We start from the raw sequence: 15,739 nt of genomic DNA, 5'->3' as shown, positions 1-15,739 counted from the left end.
GCCAAGACAACGCAGGAGTGGCTTCGGGACAAGTCTCTGAATGTCCTTGAGTGGCCCAGCCAGAGCCCAGACTTGAACCTGATCAAACATCTCTGGAGAGACCTGAAAATAACTGTGCAGCGACACTCCCCATCCAATCAGACAGAGCTTGAGAGGATCTGCAGAGAATAAATGGGAGAAATTCCCCAAATACAGGTGTGCCAAGCTTATAGCATCATACCCAAGAAGTCTCAAGGCTGTAATCGCTGCCAAAGATGCTTCAACAAAGTACTGAGTAAAGGGTCTGAATACTTATGTAAATGTGATTTAAATGTTCTAAATAAAATCTAAAAAACAGTTTTTGCTTTGTCATTATGTGGTATTGTGTGTAGATTGATGAGGGGAAAAAACAATGTAATCCATTTTAGAATAAGGCTGTAACGTAACAAAATGTGGAAAAAGTCAAGGGGTCTGAATACTTTCCGAATGCACTGTAAATGGCAGAGAACATATGGAATGTATGATTCATTGTGAAAGATAAAGAGCAACAATTTAAGTTTAAGGCTCAGGGGAAAATACATATAGCCTGTGTATAATAGTATGCTGTTTATTCCAGGTCATGACTGTATCTAAGGAAATTAGGCTGTTTTAGAAACTCCTGTGTGGTTGATAAGGGACACCCAGCTGAGGCAAAAAAAATTGTGCCTGTATCTTTCAAAATATACCATATATAATAATATACCAATAATAATATACACAATATACCAAGGCCTGGGCCATGTGCCAGACATGTACTTCAAAGCATTTCTGAACGTTGTGACACACAGGTACAGTCATGAACAGTGGTGGAACATCAATGCTGTAATACATGATAACAGCTGAACAGATTATAATACAGGAGGGAAAATGTGGAAATGTAAGCTGGGTGAATCACACCACTGAAATAGTTCTGTGCTTGAACACGGGCCAGAGTTTTTTTATATGAAATAAATAATGAGAAAAATCACAACCTTTCATTGCACTTGAAAAGGATCACTTTAGCAGGTCCAGGGGTTAAGAACACTATTATTAACCAATTGTACACATTCACCCATCTAACTGAACATATTAAATCTGACTTCTAACACATGGGAGTGTTTAAGAGCAGTTATGAACCAAATGAGCATATACACCACTCCAAAGGTGTAAGTAGAGCTCTCACTGCTGGCTAAATGAATGGTAAAGAATATAGGAGCTAAATAGACTAGTATAAGCATCCAGGGTATCACTGAGAAAGGATATTGGAGTTTAACCTCACTTTTTCAGAAGGCACATAGAGCACTATAAGTAGGGCCAGGAATTTGTCCTGAAGAAGTAACCTGGGAAGGAAAATCTCATGGCCCTAGTTATGGTTTACTGCACAGGTTAAGTGGTCAGGAAAAACTCCTGCCCCTAGGGAAAGGGCACAGCTGACACATAATAGAAATATGTTTGTTTTTAACAATTGTCTTTATCATTATAGTCCACCATTATTTGCATGCCACAGCCATACTGGTACAGTATTAAGTGAGCAGTTTAAAAGGGGTCTACACACACTAAAGAGACAGTAGATACGGAGCGTAGCGTAGTAGTTGCAATGTCGTTTTTAATCACAAAAGGGGCGGGTCCTTGTAATACGCTCCGGCATTCTACGCACTTTTGTGCAACCTGAAAATTGAGACGCGCCATATCATTCCTTACGGCGCCGTGAGGGCAGTGTTGTCGCTTGGTTCCTTGAAGAAGGATGGCGCCGAAGAAGATGGCAGCCGTTTTACAGCCCTCTAACCAATTGTACTATTATGTGTGTTTTTTCACTTTATTTGTAATTTATTCAGTACATAATGTTTCTGCCACCGTCTCTTATAACCAAAAAGAGCTTCTGGATATCAGGACAGCGATTACTCACCTCGTATTTGACGAATATTTTTTATTCAACGAGTCGGATGCGAAGGATATCCTACAGACACCTGACAAGGCCCAAATCCCTGTCATTCGCATGAGAAAGAGAAGGAGATATCGTGGAAGTAGGTCGGGCTGCCTTGTAAGGATACGACGACGAGCAAGTAAACTGCCTCTTCCATCAATCCTATTAGCCAATGTTCAATCATTTGAAAATAAATGAGACAACCTAAGATTACAGTTATCCTACCAACGGGACATTAAAAACTACGACATGGAAAACATATATGGTACATCGGCAGGATAGAACGGCTGACTCCGGTAAGAGAAGGGGTGGCGGTCTATGTATATTTGTAAACAACAGCTGGTGCATAAAATCTAATACTCAGGAAGTCTCGAGGTTTTGCTCACCTGAGGTAGAGTATCTCATGATAAGCTGTAGACCACACTATTTACGAAGACAGTTTGTCTATATTTTTCATAGCTGTCTATTTACCATCACAAACCGATGCAGGAACTAAGATTGCACTCAATGAGCTGTATAAGGCCATAAGTAAATAGGAAAACGCTCATCCAGAGGCAGCCCTCCTAGTGGCCGGGGACTTTAATGCAGGGAAACTTAAATCCGTCCTACCTAATTTCTACCAGCATGTTAAATGTGCAACCAGAGGGGAAAAAAAACTCTAGACCACCTTTACTCCACACACAGAGATGCGTACAAAGCTCTCCATTTGGCAAATCTGACCATAACTCTATCCTCCTGATTCCTGCTTATAAGCAAAAACTAAAGCAGGAAGCACCAGTGACTCTGTAAATAAGGAAGTGGTCAGATGACGCAGATGCTAAGCTACAGGACTGTTTTGCTAGCACAGACTGGAATATGTTCCGGGATTCTTCCGGTAGCATTGAGGAGTACAGCACATCAGTCACTGGCTTCATCAATAAGTGCATCGATGAGGTCGTCCCCACAGTGACCATACGTACAGTTGAAGTCTGAAGTTTACATACACTTAGGTTGGAGTCATTAAAACTTGTTTTTCAACCACTCCACAAATTTATTGTTAACAAACTATAGTTTTGGCAAGTCGGTTAGGACATCTACTTTGTGCATGACAAGTAATTTTTCCAACAATTGTTTACAGACTGATTATTTCACTGTATCACAATTCCAGTGGGTCAGAAGTTTACATACACTAAGTTGACTGTGGCTTTAAACAGCTTGGAAAATTCCAGAAAATGATGTCATGGCTTTAGAAGCTTCTGATAGGCTAATTTACATCATTTGAGTCAATTGGAGGTGTACCTGTGGATGTATTTCAAGGCCTACCTTCAAACTCAGTGCCTCTTTGCTTGACATCATGGGAAAATCAAAAGAAATCAGCCAAGACCTCAGAAAAAGAATTGTAGACCTCCACAAGTCTGGTTCATCATTGGGAGCAATTTCCAAATGCCTGAAGGTACCACGTTCATCTGTACAAACAATAGTACGCAAGTAGAAACACCATGGGACCACGCAGCCGTCATACCGCTCAGGAAGGAGACGCTTTCTGCCTCCTAGAGATGAACGTACCATGGTGCGAAAAGTGCAAATCAATCCCAGAACAACTGCAAAGGACCTTGAAGATGCTGGAGGAAACAGGTACAAAAGTATCTATATCCACAGTAAAACGAGTCCTATATCGACATAACCTGAATGGCCGCTCAGCAAGGAAGAAGCCACTGCTCCAAAACCGCCATAAAAAAGCTGGACTGCGGTTTGCAACTGCACATGGGGACGAAGATCGTACTTTTTGGAGAAATGTCCTCTGGTCTGATGAAACAAAAATAGAACTGTTTGGCCATAATGACCATCGTTATGTTTGGAGGAAAAAGAGGGTGCTTGCAAGCCAAAGAACACCATCCCAACCGTGAAGCATGGGGGTGGCAGCATCATGCTGTGGGGGTGCTTTGCTGCAGGAGGGACTGGTGCACTTCACAAAATAGATGGCATCATGAAGAAGGAAAATTATGTGGATAGATTGAAGTAACATCTCAAGACATCAGTCAGGAAGTTAAAGCTTGGTCGCAAATGGGTCTTCCAAATGGACAATGACCCCAAGCATACTTCCAAAGTTGTGCCAAAATGGCTTAAGGACAACAAAGTCAAGGTATTGGAGTGGCCATCACAAAGCCCTGACCTCAATTCTATAGAAAATGTGTGGCCAGAACTGAAAACGCGTGTGCGAGCAAGTAGGCCTACAAACCTAACTCAGTTACACCAGCTCTGTCAGGAGGAATGGGCCAACATTCACCCAACTTATTGTGGGAAGCTTGTGGAAGGCTACCTGAAATGTTTCACCCAAGTTAAACAACTTAAAGGCAATGTTACCAAATACTAATTGAGTGTATGCAAACGTCTGACCCACTGGGAATGTGATGAAAGAAATAAAAGCTGAAATAAATCATTCTCTACTATTATTCTGACATTTCACATTCTTAAAATAAAAGTGGTGATCGTAACTGACTTAAGACAGGGAATTTTTACTAGGATTAAATGTCAGGAATTGTGAAAAACTGAGTTTAAATGTATTTGGCTAAGTTGTATGTAAACTTCCGACTTCAACTGTACGTACCCCAACCAGAAGCCATGGATTACAGGCAACATCCGCACTGAGCTAAAGGGTAGAGCTGCCGCTTTCAAGGAGCGGGACTCTAACCCGGACGCTTATAAGAAATCCCGCTATGCCCTCCGACGAACCATCAAACAGGCAAAGAGTCAATACAGGACTAAGATTGAATCGTACTACACCGGCTCTGACGCTCGTCGGATGTGGCAGGGCTTGAAAACTATTACGGACTACAAAAGGAAGCACAGCCACGAGCTGCCCAGTGACACGAGCCTACCAGACGAGCTAAATCACTTCTATGCTCGCTTCGAGGCAAGCAACACTGAAGCATGCATGAGAGCATCAGCTGTTCTAGATGACTATGTGATCAAGCTCTCTGTAGCCGATGTGAGTAAGACTTTTAAGCAGGTCAACATCCACAGACGGATTACCAGGACGTGTACTCCGAGCATGCGCTGTCCAACTGGCAAGTATCTTCACTGACATTTTCAACATGTCCCTGACTGAGTCTGTTATACCAACATATTTCTAGCAGACCACCATAGTCCCCAAGAACATTAAGATAACCTGCCTAAATGACTACCGACCCGTAGCACTCACGTCTGTAGCCATGAAGTGCTTTGAAAAGCTGGTCATGGCTCACATCAACACCATTTTCCCAGAAACCCTAGACCCACTCCAATTTGCATACCGCCCCAACAGATCCACAGATGATGCAATCTCTATTGCACTCCACACTGCCCTTTCCCACCTTGACAAGAGGAACACCTACGTGAGAATGCTATTAATTGACTACAGCTCAGCGTTCAACAACATAGTGCCCTCAAAGCTCATCACTAAGCTAAGGATCCTGGGATTAAACAACTCCCTCTGCTACTGGATCCTGGACTTCCTGACGGGCCGCCCCCAGGTGGTAAGGGTAGGTAACAACACATCTGCCACGCTGATCCTCAACACGGGGGCCCCTCAGGGGTGCGTGCTCAGTCCCCTCCTGTACTCCCTGTTCACCCATGACTGCATGGCCAGGCACAACTCCAACACCATCATTAAGTTTGCCGACGACACAACAGTGGTAGGCCTGATCACCGACAATGATGAGACAGCCTATAGGGAGGAGGTCAGACCTGGCCGTGTGGTGCCAGGATAACAACCTCTCCCTCAACGTGATCAAGACAAAGGAGATGATAGTGGACTACAGGATTTAAAAAAAAGAGGACTCTCATCGACGGGGCTGTAGTGGAACAGGTTTAGAGCTTCAAGTTCTTTGGTGTCCACATCACCAACAAATTATCATGGTCCAAACACACCAAGACAGTCGTGAAGAGGGCACGACAAAGCCTATTCCCCCTCAGGAGACTGAAAAGATTTGACATGGGTCCTCAGATCCTCAAAAAGTTCTACAGCTGCACCATCGAAAGAATCCTGACTGGTTGTATCACCGCCTGGTATGGCAACTGCTCGGCCTCTGACCGCAAGGCACTACAGAAGGTAGTGCGTACGGCTCAGTACAACACTGGGGCCAAGCTTCCTGCCATCCAGGACCTCTATACCAGGCAGTGTCAGAGGAAGGCCCTAAAAATTATCAAAGAATCCAGCCACCCTAATTATAGACTGTTCTCTCTGCTACCGCACGGCAAGTGGTACCGGAGCACCAAGTCTAGGTCCAAAAGGTTTCTTAACAGGTCCTCTGTAGCTCAGCTGGTAGAGCACGGCGCTTGTAACCTGCATTGTTGGTTAAGGGCTTGTAAGTAAGCATTTCACTGTAATGTCTACACCTGTTGTATTTGGTGCATGTGGCAAATAAAATTGGATTTGATCTGATCTATAGGCTATGCATCAAATTAGCATATTCTGCATAGATAACCAAATATAGACCCAAAAAGGTATTTTGTTGAGAAGTAATAACTACTTCTAGACAGTAAAAACAGCTGGTAGCCATATGCCTTTTCTCTGTGATATGACGACTTATTTTTTTGCTGATATGGGAGCGAATACATTGAAGCAGCATATCAAATTGGGATAATGTTGTAGGTTACACTGGTGAGTAGGCTATAAGAATATTTGCCAGGGCAAATTATTTATAAATTGTATTATTTCACATGGGGGAAGATGTGGGAAGCTAGGTTACTGCTAGCGGAGTAACCTACAGCCTACTGGCAGGCACAAAACGAGGTAATGTAAATCAAACCTAAACTTTCATAACGTGTAGGCCTAGCTATTAATTAAACGTGTAGTTGGTTTTCTTTCAAATTAGCTTACAGTGGTGATGAAGTTCAACACGATTTTTCTTTGGCTATCTCAAAGGGGAAGACAACAGAAAAATCTCTGTTATTGCCCCCTTATTAACGTTGCTATTTGGGAGTCTAGAAATGCATGGACTGGCATGTAGATATATATGCAAGTGAAGCTGGTAGCAAGCTTAAGGCGTGAAGGTGTTAGAGAGGGGAAGGCCTGAATACTAGGCCATTTTGAGGAAGGATGTCCATTAAGGAAGAGGATGCAACATATTAGAAGGGCTTTACCTCATTGACAGTTCAGGGGCTATCAGACTAATAGAGGCAGGAGCGTGGCCTAGGTGTTGATATGGAACGCCAATAGAACGGCCAACATTTTGTATTGTCCTTATAGAAATCTTAAGACTAATACTGCTGTTTTTCATCAATTTATAGCTTAGTCTTGGCCCATTACATTCATATCATTGTATACAAAACTTTGGGATCCAATTACTTGTGTTACAAAGCAGAGATGACCAAATTGGTTCTTGACCCCAGGGCTACCGCTAATGTAAATTCCATCCCTCGCTATACAATGGAGAGGAATCCCATTCATCCGTTCACCTCAGGAAGTTCTTCTAAAGCCATTTCTTACCTCTGACAGGAAGGTCTGTGCTGATTTCTGTGCGCCGACGTGCAGCAAATACTCGTACACATATAAAGCTAACCTGGAAAACAAAGAGAAAAAGGTCAATGTTGAGGCTCCATCTCGCACCTCCTCCATCCCCTCCTCCACGCTCTGGAGAATCTGTCCCCCTCTCCCAGACTAACAGGCAGCCTATCCAACTGGTGCTCAGGTGCAGTTGTACTGAATCTCTCCTTACAGACCAGTGGGGTTAAACAGGAGAAAGCAGGCTTTGTCGTAATCAAAAACACAATTGTATTTTAGGTCAGACCTGTTGTACGTACACAGTATTGACATTTACAGTAGGAGCCAGAGACTGTTTCACTATGAGGATAGCCAGATAACATGCTGACTCTAAGGAGAAGCCATTGGGAGGCTCTAGAAAATAAAAAGAGCATTTGTGGCACAATGCCACATCTGTGGTTTAAGTAGCTCCTCCTTTAACATGGAGGCTGATGAAAACAAGAGGAAAGCAGCGACAGCCAAGCGTGGGTCGGTGTCACACTATCTGACAAGCCCACACTGCCTCATGCATTTTTGTCATTGTTGGTATCCATTATGACTGTCATTTAGCCGCCTGTGCTGGCAATTACTGTGCTCCTGGACTAGTGCTGAACCCACACTCTACTAAGAGGGGAAAACATCCTCTGTTCTCCACAGCTAGGCTGAACAGAGGGACAACCAGGGAGCTCAGTAACAGTGTGGTTTTAGAGAGGACAGGGAGCTCTGTCAGTCTGGTCACATCCAGTTAAGTCTACTGTGGGGAGCAGAGTCTCAGAAACACTTGGGCTGATGTTGAATTGATGTTGAACCAAGCACCAAGGATATCGTCTCGAAGTAATCATTCATTTCGATATGCCCGCATTATACAAGGGATACATTTCTTCCACCGACTGCCAAAAGCCAGTTCTGACTAACGTTAGACATTAGTAAAAGGGGGCACCTATCTTCTTAATTATTTCTCAGTGTTACATCAGACGTATTCATTTCACCGCTAATTTCAGTAATCTAGTGTAAACAAATGGTTCTGGAAGCAACGAACAATCATGGCCACAGTGTTTCATCTGGTCTGTCTCTGTTTTATGGCTGTGTATTTGTTATGCTGGAGTGACTGCTTAGAGCAGGGGTTCTTATATCAGGGGTGTCGAGGTCTGGAGGGTCGCACATAATGTACATTTCCTCGCTGTCAAAATGGGCAAAAAAAAAGTCCTCGATCCATCACTTTTGTAATTTTCTTTTACACTTGATTTGTAAAGTCTGGATAGTCCATCTGTAGAAGCTCTACAGATGGTCATACTATCAACAAACTATCTGTTGATAAGCAACTGCTTGCTAAGGTTACGGTTAGGGTTAGAGTAAGGGTTAGGGTACGGGTTAAGGTTAGGGCAAAGGTTAAGTTTAGGGTTAGTAGATAGTTGAAATGTTACCGATAGTCTGTGTAGAGCATCGGATCCGGCCCGCATGTTTGACACCCCTGGCTTAGAGGGTAGGTCAAGGGAGATGGTAGAAGAGAAGGATGGGCAGAGCAATGGGTTATGGGTAATGGCATGATATACAAATGAATGACACGGTGGAGTAAACCGCTGGCGGCAATATTTTCATACTCATCTCATGAGAAGGGAGTGTGTCACACTACACTACCTGGTAACACTGAAAATGTTTGGTGGTGTTTGTAATCAGATCTCACCTGAGTTTAATTCAAACCAGCCAGTGAGAACTGAGTGCTGGGAATGTACTCTGAATGAGCTTAATGCAACCAGTCAAAAAAGGCGGCGCTCCTTTAACCAGGAAGTACCTGTGCTCTCCCTGTCTGAAAACTCCCCAGGTTCCTGGTACAGAGGGGAGGTGGCTGGTGTAAAATGTAAGAAAACTACCTCTTGGCTGTGTGTAATACCCAGCGGCATGCGTCGACTTATATAAGCTTGTCCACGCTGAACTGGATCGAACAGAGATTCCCATGAGTGCCCTGATGAAATTTTCATGGCTACATTGGTATGATCTGAGGGGTTCTGTGCCCTGGTGATGGGCACCTGCCCCTGCTCTAATGCATTATTTAAAAACACTCATTCAATCCTGGCTTCGGGGGACACCTTTTGTTGCACTGTCAGTAGCACTGAGTGTAACTCCGCCAAGGGAAGAGGGTTGTGGAGACTCTCCCTGGTAGAGATGGCGTCAGCAGAGGAGAGGGAAGGAGATCGAGAGAGAGGGAACATGCTAGGCGTTAAGACAACTGTGTGATGGTGTGATGAGAGAAGGGAGATCTACAGGCTAATGACCATAGTGGAGACCACAGGGCCACAGATGACAGGAGACAGACAGAGCACTGACACCAAGCACAAGGCATACGTTCATACAATAAGCTTCTCTGAAACTAGACTCCGTCTGACACACACACACACCATGTCCTCTGACCTCCCAAAGGGAACATCTTCATAAGAATAGATTTACAACCCCTGAGTATCAAGAGTGGTGCTGGTTCATCTCCTCTGTCATTTTTAGTGTCGTCTCAGCTGCCTAGAAAATCATCTCAACATCCTAATCCATTGCACTGCTGGTCCAGTCCACCCCTCTAACCCACTGCTCTCTGCCGTGCCAGACTCCAGGTAAAGAGCTCAGAGGCCACTGAATCCCCATCATCATGGATAATGGTCATACAAATGACACGCTGTGGAAAGGTTAGGAGACCAGAAGACTTCTCTCAGTTAGAGAACTACTGTTGAGTGGGTGGTTGAGTTTGATCCTCTCTGTAGTGACTAACGTTAGAGGCAGGGCCGGCGAGCCAGGCAGCAGCCCCCGGCTCCACAGTCAGTCCGGTGTTTTGCACCGTGTCCACACTTCAAGGGGAGATCTTCCACCTCATCCAAGGTACACTCCTGACATCCCACCCCAGGCTATCAGACTACACTCCCGCAAGACATGAAAGCACCTCTGCCAAGTTTAGCCAGCTAAAGCACAGACAGTTAGCAAATTAACTTTCCTGTCTTGATTTAAATAATTCAGCAGCGAGAGCATGGGCTAGGTTAGATAAGGTATGCATGAGAAGTGATGGAGATGGGAATTGCGGTAAATGCAAGATAGTAATTGTATCAGTTTTCATATGTCCTTTTAGTTTTTTCTTGTTTCACAAAAGCCTAGGACTACAGGAATTAAGATCGTATTCGCAAGTTGATGAGTACTGACATGTCTTGTAAGTAAAGGAGGATGCATAGATTAAAAGGACACCTCTGGAAGCATTTAATTATCCAAGTGTTAGGCTACCTGTGTATGGGATGAAAGATTAAATGACATTTTCATTGCACTGCTGGCCATTTTCTGTCGTCACAAAACAGTGACAAAAGGCTGTACACACGCATGGCTTAAACCAGCCATGGGTTAATCCACACACACACACACACACACACACACACACACACACTCTTCAGCTTAATAAACTCAAAAATGGATTCCCATTTCCAAAGTAATCTCTGACTCTTTACCAGGAGCTAGCCTCGAGCTAAATTGACTCCACAATTATGGACATGCTCCGCTTGAAAGGACGCCATTGTATTCTAACCTGAGAGTCTTCGTTTTGGAGAAATTGATCCATTTCAACAAAGTTTGATTCTATGAGAGAGATAGAATCCCATCAGGATACCAAGCAAACATGGTTTACAAATGGAATAAGCAGCTAATAGGTATTGTTATCAGTTAATAATAAATATGTACTACTAGTGTGCTGAAATAACAGTAATTTGGACTTCTCCACACTGTCTATACATAATAATAAATTAGCTACATAAGACTTAAAAAGGTATCATGTCGCTATAACATTTATATAATGTGTGGGCTAGTGTAATCAACAGCATACAGTTAAACTTCATGAGTTTGTCTGTGCTGTGACCAACATGAATACTGACTTCATGCACGTAGCCTCAATATTTATACTGTCTCACTTATTTAAAAAGTGAGAAAACTAACAAATATGTGCGGATGCACCAATGCACCAAATTAACTCTGACACCTCTGAATATGAGCATATTCATCCAAAGCAAACGAGAGAAAATCTGGAGGTTCTTTACGAAATAGTGGCATGTTTTTGCATACGTGAGTATGTGGTTCTTATAATGTCTTTCTCAAAAGGCCAAAATGCATATGGCAGTACCATATGTGTGACATCAAAACCGTGCATTCAGACCTCAAGAACTCTATTAAACTCCATGGGAATATAGGGAAGGGTGTGGATGTAAAGAAACACATTCAAATCAAACTGATTAACCATCAAACTTGAGACACTTTATTCAAGATATTCAATTACCCTCTGAATATTATAGAAATGTCTTATAGGCTTAACCTATATGTATAGAGTATGCACTGCCTTAAATGTAAAGACTACAACATGTGTGACAGGGTCAAGCACTACCAACTACTGTATCATGATGAAAAACAACATATTCAATTTGATGAATTCCATGGAAGGGCCCTGTGATAGCGATAGCGGATTCCTCAGCACATTCAAATGAAGTTGTAATTAACAAACAATAAGGTCATATTAATGTTGGAGCCTCTATTTCAACCCCGTTGAAATCAAATTAAATCAATGCAGAAAGAGTGAGTGTGATGTAATTAATTCCTCTCGTCACAAGGGCATGAGTTCTTGTTCTAAATTTTTTCCACAGGCATCTGACGCTTCTCCTCAAGGACAGGTAAACAAACAAAAACGAACAAACATCTCTTCCATTCTATACCTCTCTTCTCTACGTCGCTCTTGAACTCTAGGTCAAGCACTTCCTCGAATGACACCCTCATCAGCCATCAGATTAAAAATCAGTGATTTTGTAGAATTTTGTATTTATTTCTAAGGTACCAAGCTCAGGTTCAGCCTTTCTTCTCCTAGATTCCTCCAAGGCTTTGATAAGCCATTATACCCTCCCCATCCTTGGTACACTTTTTATAACTTCCATCTCCTCTCTTAGTGGTTCTGTACTAGACACCTTTACTCTACGGTCTCCCCTCTGCTGTACCAAATCCAGCAAGTACTCTAAACATGTTGGTGAGAAATGGACTACCTCCACCTGCACAGAGAGAGACCATATAGGTATTTCATTTCAATTTCCAAATTAAGTAGGAGTTAATCTAACAAGCCTTCAGACAACATGGGCAGCGTCCTGACTAACCATAGCATAAAGAGAAACATCAGTTTGCCTCATGGTGCATGGCAGAGTCATTAGTTAGGTGAGAAGGTAAGTGCCTCCTCACTCTGGCCATCACCTGCTTACCTGACTGAGAACACACACAGAGACAGAACACACACATGCAGAGGTGTGTGCCAGAGGGTTCACTGCTTAAACTGATGCCAATCAATCAAATAAATTAATTTCTCTTGTGAGGGAAACTTCTTGTGTGGAATGGTACATACAAGACAAAGGACATACGGGACAACTGTATCTTAATTTCATTTTACATCAAGGTAAAACTTTAAGGGATGGGGTGGAGGGAATATTGTTCTACTGTCACTGCATGTCTCTGTAAGTGAGAAAATATTCTGTAAACACTACATTTTAAGAGCACTTGTGTCGAATGGATCTGCTTTCGATTGTAAACAAATAAGATGAGTATGTAGGAATCCACACGTTTGTAAAAGGATTCCATAGAGAATAAAATCAGGGAATATCTGGGCATCACATGCCCATTCAAAATGCATTATTCTTGCTGTATTTGTACATGAGCCACATGGAATTGTTTTCAGTTAGGATTCATACTCCCTCAGCACACAATACTGCCTCAGTTTATCAATACACAGGAAATATTTTCTCTAACAGAGAGAATATGCCATTTACTTCATACATTCAAATTTGGGTGAAATTAAGACATGGAACTGAAGCCTACAAGTAATACTCATCATCATGATCCCCACACAGTCAGCAATAGGATGAAGGAAACTTTGGCAAGCAAGTTGAAATATTTTTTAATTAACACTAACTACATAATATAATTCAAACATCTGGCTGAGCATCAAACGCAAAAAAAGTTTGAAAATTGGTTATTTTAAATAAGTATTTATTCATACATGAGAAAAAAGCAACATGCACAGCTATCCATGTGCCTGGATCTAATAGTCTCCATAGTATTCTTTGTGATCTTGGGACAAGAAACTCTGTTCATAGTTGTGTCAGTCATCGGTTACACCATGTGTGAAGGGTAAATATGGAACAGTGTTTTTCATATCACAACCTCCTTGGAATCATGCTGTACCATGAAGGAAATGGTGCTACTCTTATCAGAATCCCAACACAATAGTTTGTGTAGCATTGAAAGCAACAAAGTACATAAGATGTTGCCTTCTTGTAAAGCACTGGTTTAAATCTGTCTCTCCACTTATGATCAAAATCGTTCATTTGACACTTTAAAAAGTTGTGGCAGTTTCTCTGCTTTCCACCAAAGAGGATACAGGATTAGTCTGAACTGATATAGCAGTTATTAATATTCAAATCATCATCAATGAGATACTCTGATATTTGGACAAATTATTTCATCAAAAGGATTGAGATCATTTGTTAGTCCAAGGTTTTTAACATGTATCAATTCGATATAATCCAAAAATTTTACAGTAAATGTTGAAGTAACACTCCAACATAGATGATACGTCGCTTATACCATACTTAAAAGTTTATGTAGGTATAAACTTCCTTCACCGTGGAGTTTAGTCCGCTAATGTAGGTATAACTAAAGACAAGTACAAGCTTAATTTAACAGACAAGACAAAGTCCTCTTCATTTGCTCATGTGGGATGTCCTTAACAAATCCTTAATAAACACGAATAAGGTAAGAAAACATTTATCATAGACGTCTAGAAAATATCTAGTAGACCTTCTGTATGGGTCGATTGCATTTTGAAAAGCCCCTTGTAACACGTCTCAAAACTGTACACATTCAAACAATGAGAGAGTCAGCGTCCATGCAACTCCATCTAGAAAGACATCAGACATATTCCATATTTTAAAATAGAATTTCAAGCAGTAAATCGTTTTTCGCAGTAGCAATTCTGTAACTTGCATGCGCGCTACATTGGATCTTTAAATTCCAGAAAGCGATACATTTGTAACCCCAAATGAAACATAGCTTCAAAAGACTGAACAACTCTTCCGTGCGTTGCGTTCACAGCGTGCGAGAATTTTGTAATAAATATCCTCTAAAAAGAACGAGAAAGTGCTTACTAACATGAAAAAAAGTTAAAGAGACGTGCCACCGCAGGAGCAAACAACACTCAGGAGAGCGAGCGAGTACTGTACACACCTTTAAATAATGGTAGCTATAGTTTAGAAAGTTGGAGTTTCCTTTTAACCATGTAAAACTCTTAAATGGTGCATAATTCACTTACTTTTCTCTCGCTTGACTATCGGAAGGGACGACAGCTCCTTTACCTTTGGCGTACATGCTGGATTCTGTTTTAAGACTTTTACCCCACTCAACACCTGTCAAAGAAAGCAGCCAGGAAAACGTTCTATCTCCATAGCTACCCCTTTAGTGTTTTTCCTCCCCCCCTCCTTTTTTTTTTTTTTTTTTTACATCTCCAACATTGGCCACAAATCAGGCACAGTTTCTATTGGGGGGACTTGAAACAGACCGCTGGTGGATTTTTTTTCCCCTCTTAACCGCTGTTCGAGAATGTATTCTTACTCCCTCTGCTATGGAATGGTGGGGGCTTCTTAAAGGGGAACGCACACTCTTCTTGTTTACTGACCTCGGAAACATGTAAAAGATTGAGATACGAAAAACAGGCTAACTGAAGCCCTCAGCTTAAGGCCTTCGTACTTGTTTGAATATAAATGTTAAAACTTGCAATTTCGTCTGATCATGATACAAAAAGTATTTACTTTATAGATGTTTCTTTTTTCTACCAGGTTGCAATGAATGGACTCAACTGAATAATGTACCCATTAGAGAGCTCTCAGCAATACAATTCTGACTGGGAAAAAAGGAGACTACCATGGGTAACATACATAAGACATCATCATAATCAATACAAATAAATGGCTAGGTTTCGCAATGAATAACTACAATTCAGAAGAGGTGGCAGGTAGCTTAGTGGTTAAGAGCGTTGTGCCAGTAACCGAAAGGTTGCTGGTTCTAATCCCTGAGCTGACTAGGTGAAAAATCTGTCGATGTGCCCTTGAGCAAGGCACTAAACCCTAATTGCTCCTGTAAGTCGCTCTGGATAAGAGCGTCTGCTAAATGACTAATAATACAAGTAAAAAAAAGAACATGTCTAAGAAAACTGGGTAGGCTATAGCAAACTTTATTTTGAGAGGCCACTAACTCAGACCTATACAGATTTCATAATTTTCCAGTCCCGGAAAGAG

General features: G+C 42.0%; 1 protein-coding gene across 2 annotated transcripts in view; it reads right to left on the bottom strand.

The window, feature by feature from the left end:
- ssbp4 (single stranded DNA binding protein 4) overlaps nt 1-14,913 on the bottom strand; it is a 101,624-nt gene extending 86,711 nt beyond the window's left edge. The window contains exons 1-2 of one of the 2 annotated variants that reach the window (XM_041839529.2): nt 14,758-14,913; nt 7,371-7,443 (exon numbers count right to left, since the gene is read on the bottom strand). In XM_041839529.2, coding sequence (XP_041695463.1) covers nt 7,371-7,443; nt 14,758-14,813 — 129 coding nt within the window. In that variant the 5' untranslated portion in view covers nt 14,814-14,913. The remainder of the gene's footprint in view (nt 1-7,370; nt 7,444-14,757) is intronic. The other variant, XM_041839530.2, reaches the window with a different exon arrangement.
- Between the last annotated feature and the right edge of the window lie 826 nt (nt 14,914-15,739).

Source organism: Coregonus clupeaformis, chromosome 20 (assembly GCF_020615455.1).
Source record: "Coregonus clupeaformis isolate EN_2021a chromosome 20, ASM2061545v1, whole genome shotgun sequence".
NCBI lineage: Eukaryota > Metazoa > Chordata > Actinopteri > Salmoniformes > Salmonidae > Coregonus > Coregonus clupeaformis.
The sequence above is the reverse complement of the archived record's forward strand: the minus strand, read 5'-3'. Positions and strand labels throughout refer to the sequence as shown.